This window comes from Marmota monax, unplaced genomic scaffold (genome assembly GCF_021218885.2).
Source record: "Marmota monax isolate L192 unplaced genomic scaffold, Marmota_monax_Labrador192_F-V1.1 WCK01_AAM20220418_F8-fsc00054, whole genome shotgun sequence".
NCBI classification, from domain to species: domain Eukaryota; kingdom Metazoa; phylum Chordata; class Mammalia; order Rodentia; family Sciuridae; genus Marmota; species Marmota monax.
In genome coordinates, this window is record NW_026692145.1 from 4,542,497 (window position 1) to 4,549,308 (window position 6,812).

Genomic DNA, 6,812 nt, shown 5'->3' on the forward strand with positions numbered 1-6,812 from the left:
ATGAATTAGCATCTGAGGTACTAGAAAGCAAAAGATAAGAAACAGTTTCAAAGTGTGGTAACACTCCTGAAAGGATGCTGGGCCCCTCAAACAGCAATCAGCCCACTTCAACTGATTATGATCATCTTGCTTGATTAAAGGCAGTCATAATAGTAACTGAGAATTATTTATTAAGCAAATGCTTAATTAAGCTGAGATTAGTTATTAAGCTGGCACTTGAGCCTTAGGAATAAAAGAAGTGGAAATTTAATAACAAGCTATGGAGGAAGAAAAAGTGTGATTAGAGTCAATTATATCTCCTGTCAGAGAAGAGAACTGATGAATGCACCCATCCCTCCAAAGCCTTTGAAGCATCAATGAAGGGAGAGGGTCTGGAGAGACAGCATGTGCCAGGTACTTGGTAGTTGTCTAGTAACTTGGTTGTTGGAGGGGGAGGGACTATCTCAGGGCTCAGGGGGAGGTCTGCACCGGGATTGCTGCTTTCAGAAAGCTGGAGAGGCAGAAGGCTGAGGACTCAAAAGAGAGAGAGTGAATGATTTTTAATGACATCAAGATCCCAAAGATTGGCAAGCTACCAGCCTGAACTGCCAGTGATGACCAGAATTGTGTTATGGCTCTGAGCCCACAGATCCTCCTCATCTGAGCCATGAGAATTTGAGCTGGAAAGCCAGCATGCCTTGGTAAGTGGAAGTCAAGCCACATCAAGACATGGAGTCATCTTTCTCATTTGGAGTGATCCTTGCTATTCTGGCCTTCCTTATCATTGCTACTAATGCACTAGTAGCTGTGGCTGTGCTGCTGTCAATCCACAAGAATGATGGTGTTGGTCTATGCTTCACCTTGAATCTAGCTGTGGCTGACACTTTGATCGGCGTGGCTATCTCTGGCCTAGTTGCAGACCAGCTCTCCAGCTCTGCTCAGACCACACAGAAGACCCTGTGCAGCCTTCGAATGGCATTTGTCACTTCTTCTGCAGCTGCCTCTGTTCTCACAGTCATGTTGATTGCCTTTGACAGGTACCTTGCCATTAAAAAGCCCCTCCGCTACTTTCAGATCATGAGTGGGCTTGTGGCTGGGGCCTGCATTGCTGGGCTATGGTTATTGTCTTACCTTGTTGGCTTCCTCCCACTCGGAGTCTCCATATTCCAGCAAACCACCTACCAAGGGCCCTGCACCTTCTTTGCTGTGTTTCATCCAAGGTTTGTGCTGACCCTCTCCTGTGCTGGCTTCTTCCCAGCCATGCTCCTCTTTGTCTTCTTCTACTGCGACATGCTCAAGATTGCCTCCATGCATAGACAGCAGATTCAAAAGATGGAGCATGCAGGAGCTTTGGCGGGAGCTTACCGGCCCCCGCGGTATGCAAGTGACTTCAAGGCTGTCCGCACTGTGTCTGTTCTCATCGGGAGCTTCACTCTGTCCTGGTCCCCCTTTCTTGTCACTAGCATTGTGCAGGTGGCCTGCCAGGAGTGCTACCTCTACAAAGTGCTGGAACAGTACCTGTGGCTGCTTGGTGTAGGCAACTCCCTGCTCAACCCACTCATCTATGCCTATTGGCAGAAGGAGGTGCGGCTGCAGCTCTACCACATGGCCCTGGGAGTGAAGAAGGGGCTCACCTCACTCCTCTGCCTTCTCACAACCAGGAATGGTGGTTCAGAGAGGCCCAGGGAAAATTCCTGTCACATCATCACTGTCTCCAACTCAGAGCTTGATGGCTAAGATGGTAAGGAAGGAGAAGTTTCAAAGTGCCCTTCCTCTCCTGATTCTGGACCCCAGCTAAGAGATCACGTGGAGCTAAGGGAATGATAAAAGTTGCCTCAGATGACTGACCACCCCACCTTCCACATCCCTTCACCCCCAGAATGAGAGGCAACTGGGACAGGGTCCTGATTTTCTTCTATAACCAGTTTTTCCATCTGCAAATCTCCATTCCTCCCTGTCCTTCTTTTGAAACAGGCCTGTCTCCTGTATAGTATACTTATTTAAAGCAAGAAATGTACTGCTACAAAGCTGTTTGTATAACAAATCTTATTTTTGAACATATCAGAGCAATACTGTCCAACAGAAATATAATGCAAGCCACATAACAGTTTTTAATGTTCTAGTAGCCATGTTAAAAAGGAAACTGACAAAATTAATGTTAATGTTCTTTAACATCTCAAGCTTTAATTTTAAATTATTATTCTAATTGTACATGTTTATGGAGTAGAGTGTGATATTTCAATACACATGTATATGTAATGATCAAATCAGAGTAATTAACATTTCCATCTCCTTAAACATTTTTGTTAATGTTTTATTTAATGCAATATATACAAAGTATTATCACTTCAACATGTAATCAATATTAAAAATTACTACTTTTTTCACACTAAGTCTTTGAAATCTAGTGTGTATTTTACTCTTACAGATTATCTGAATTCAACCTAATCATACTTCAAATGCTTAACAGCTCTATGTGGCTAATGGCTCCCATACTAGACAGCACAGAACTACAGAAATAAGGGTTTTTTTTTAGTTGGTAAGTGAGGAGTTCTTGTACCTCCTACCTTCTTTAATATAAATCAGGGATTTTACATAGTGAGTTTGCATAAAACATAGGAACTTGAATTAGAGTCTAAAGCTTGTCTTTCCCCACACTTCATGGAATTTAAATTGTATTATTTGGGAAACAGCCTATTTTGTGATTATTTCTGCTACTATGTCACCCAATCCACCACCACCTTAACTCTCTGGTGCTCCTTTCCCCCAGTTGTCTCATATGTAACTTATAGATACTTACTGATAACAATGCTCAAACACAAATTCTGAGGCACTGGAAAGGAAAAGAGGGAAAAGAGGTAGATACCAAGGCAGACACAGCCAAGCTTTCCAGCCTGGACCCACTTTGACCCCCAGAGATACACTTTCATCCAGTTACTCCCAAAGTTGCATTTTCCTAAGAAACTCAGTCACACAAGAAGATGCCACCAAAATGGTAGAGGAGGCCAGCTGAGGAGCAGGTACCTCATTCTTTTTTCTGTGGGGTATAAAATGACAATTGGCAGCTGGGAATTTTGCTCAGGCTACCTCTGGGAAGCCGTGGCAGGAAAATTCAAGGACAGAATGACACTCTGAAACCACACTCTGCCTTCCTAAGTTCCCTGTAATTCATTCCTCAACCTCCTGGTCTCCACAGTGGATTCTTAGAAAGTTTAGTTCACAAGGCCTTAAACTGAGTTATCTCCTCAGAAAGTTAGTGAGTTGAGAACAAAAGAGGGCAACAAGAAACTAAAATGATGTAGACTAATACATTTGGGATTTGGTGTTGAAGCAACCCTGGAAGGATAATCCTCCAATATCTCTAAAATGATAACCTAATGTGCTAATTTCAAGAGGCCCTTGAAATTTTCATTAAAAACTCAAATTATGATATTCATAAACTGTATAGAACCTAGCCATCATTCTCTCAAAAAGATGTCACCACATCATGATGCTTTGCACTTGGGTTTTCTTAATTCCCCTCTAATTTTAGATAAACTCCCAGTTTTCTTTCATCAGCCATTCAGAGGAAAATACTCAAGACTCTGAGTTTCTGTACTCTTGAAATTTCCACACTCCTTATCTTCACTATCTAATGGTGGGTTTCTTACACATTAGTCCTCCTTTGGTAAATTCTTTTGCAGTTGTTCTGTTTACCACTCTAGCCCAGAGGAGAACATGCTTGCTCTCACCAAAAAATCTTTATGCTCCTACAACTGAAGATTTTGGCTCTTGAGTAGATGATGGAACCCAATATCCCTTGAAGTGCTGAGCATCCAGCAAATAACAGTTTTGCTAACACACTCTTGGATTGGTTTATGAGTTATTGGAAACTAGACAGAAATACAAATAATGATATGGATTTTGGACAAAATTGAAAGCAAGTTCAAGCCAATGCCCTCTTTATTGGTGGTTCAAAGTTTAGTTCCTGGCCTTGCTGCAAAGGCTAGATCTTGCTAATACAACACAAGCAAAGGTGAGTATAATTTACTTAATTAGCCTGATTTAAGTATTCCACATTGTAAATATATATCAAAACATCATATTGTACCCCATGATTATGTATAATTGTTATCTGCCAATTAAAATAAAATTTTAAAGATTTCTCTAAAGCTACAGGAGAATAGCAGAAACAGAAGGTTAGGTGATCAATACTAGGTTCAATCCAAATAACAAAATTCTGCTCTCCCTGAGGGTCAGTATGTGCAAGAAAAAAATCACAGGCTTTGAAGTCCAACAGACAAATGTTCAAATCATGATTCAGTTGTTTAAATTCTCAGAACTAGTTTCCTCAACTGTTAATTGGGTAATAATGCCTACCTTATGTTGTTATAGTGAGGATTAACTTAGATAATATGTGTGAAAATGCCTAGTAAATTATAGCACATTGTCAGTGCTCAGAAAAACATTAGCCCTTTTTCCTTAAAATCCTAAACAATAAGTGTACAAGTATGTAATATTTTACCCATTTTCCTATAGTTGTGTTTAATGTAGGGTATTTCCAATTTTTCATTGTTATAATATCACTATAAACACTCTGTGTATAAATCCGACATGTCTCTCTTTGATTCTCTAAGGATAAGTTTTCCAAAGCAGTATTACTAGATCAAGGAGCATTTATGTTTCCCTGGGAGATCTGCTAAGAGGAGTCATAAGTGAACCATAAATGAACAGACCACATTGATATGACTATCAAAGAAATAAGGCTCATGAATTCCTGAAAGCATAAACCATACCAAGGGAGTTAACTTTTGTTGTTCCTGTTGTTGTTGTTGTTGTTAACAAAAGGAAACCTTTTGATGTTCCACCACTAGGATTAATCTTCCTCCTGCAAATTCAGAAGTCTGGACTAATAGAGCACAGTAGTTTAAGAAAGCACCTCAGGGTGCAACTCCATCATCAATATAGCACAGCGTGATATTTCAGTGTTTTGACTCTTAAATTTTTCTCAGGCAGTTACTTTGTGCAATACCATAAAATGCTAAGAGGGCGTGGGAATAAAACATGTATACAAGGGCCAGGATATAGTTCTTGATGCAACTGAAGCCTTAAAGCCATAGTCTCTCAGTTTGCTCACAGGGAAAGATGTGCTCTCACCTAATGGATAACCATGGCTGGGTAAAGTACATGAGAGCTTAACATGCTACTACCCAGCCATATGTTCACTGGATTTACAAGCTGTTAGGACCATAATCAGCCACTGGGCTCAAAGAGCCCTCTCATGAGGAATCCTAGAAACGACCGATGCAGCTGCTAAGAGTCTAAGACTCTGTTTTAATGCACAAAGCAGTTCCTGTTTTTTCAAAACCCCTTTTACAGCACAGGGCAGGCAGGATTTATTTGCTCCTCAGCACTGGAGGGACTAAGAGCATGTGGGGCCAAGAGCCTGATGAGGTCTCTGCACCTGTTTAGGTTTGTTCTTATTGGTATATGTTGTCCAACAATCCCATGATTTAATCTTATTTCTCATTTATCATAATAGATCCATATCAGTTCCAGCTCTGTCTCAATTGTGTTGACATTAGGGCACTAAAAGCTGATTAACACAAAAAGATAACATAGTCATAGGTCCAATAAAATGCCATGCTATCTTACAAAACTGTTCAATGTGATTTTATCACCTGTAGTATTTTTGCAGATTTGTTCATTGAGCCATTCAACAACTATAAAAACATTTCCTATAAAAAAGCAAATGGATGTCATATCATCTCAGAGGTAGTTAAAAAAGACAGAGTAACCAATAAATTATAGCTGAATGGCCACAAGTTAATTTCAAATATAAAAACCAGACTCAGACTCATAATTCAATCATTTCTTTTATTTATTTTTTTGTACTTGTAGTTGGACACAATATCTTTAATTAATTAATTAATTTTTTAAAATTTTTTATGTGGTGCTGAGGATCAAACCCAGGGCCTTGCACATGTGAGGTGAGCAATCTACTGCTGAGCCATAACCCCAGCCCCTAATTCAAGCATTTCTTATCCAAAATCCCAACCACTACTTTAAGATTTCCAGGTCCCTTAGTAATCTTAATATAATAATGTGTTGTTTTTTTTAATATTTATTTTTTAGTTATAGGTGGACATAATATCTTTATTTTATCTTTATGTGGTGCTGAGGTTTGAACCTAGTGCCTCATGTGTGCTAGCCGAGCACTCTACCACTGAGCCACAACCCCAGCCTGTGTTGCTTTTTTTTTTTTTTTTAAACAAACAGGAAAGGGAAGAATGCATGAAAAGTGTTTAAATGAGTAAGCACAGCTAAGACATTGTAAATAAAGAGAGGACAAATATCCTTTACAGTGAAAATTTAGAAATTAAGATTATTGTGGAATTGCCATTCTAACTAAGAAGACATGAAAATATGGGGGGGGCAATTTTATTACTTTAACTTACATATAATATCTGAGGACTAGGCTTTTTAAAAATTCCATTAAATGATATACTTTAGTAAATAAAGAATTATTTATAATCAGTTTGGGCACAGTGGCACACACCTTTAATCCCAGTGGCTTGGGAGGCTGAAACAGGAATTTCACAAGTTCAAAGCCAGCCTCACAACTTTATGAGGCCCTAGGCCTTAGTGACACCCTGTCTCAAAAATAAAAACACAAAAAGGGATAGGGATGTACCTCAGTGATAAAGTACCCCTGGGTTAAATCTATAGTACCAAATATATATACATTATTTACAATCATGTTCTTAGTAGCTTAATCACTTGTCCTGTAAAATTATTTGTAAGCATAACAAAATACAAAATACAGACAGCAAGAAGTCTAGCCCCATGTCCAA

General features: G+C 39.4%; 1 protein-coding gene across 1 annotated transcript; it reads left to right on the top strand.

The window, feature by feature from the left end:
• Positions 1-511: 511 nt before the first annotated feature.
• On the top strand, positions 512-3,321 carry Gpr119 (G protein-coupled receptor 119). Its single transcript, XM_046469395.2, has one exon. It carries the CDS (start codon positions 709-711, stop codon positions 1,714-1,716), a length of 1,008 nt encoding a protein of 335 aa, XP_046325351.1. The 5' UTR covers positions 512-708; the 3' UTR covers positions 1,717-3,321.
• The last annotated feature ends 3,491 nt before the right edge of the window (positions 3,322-6,812 follow it).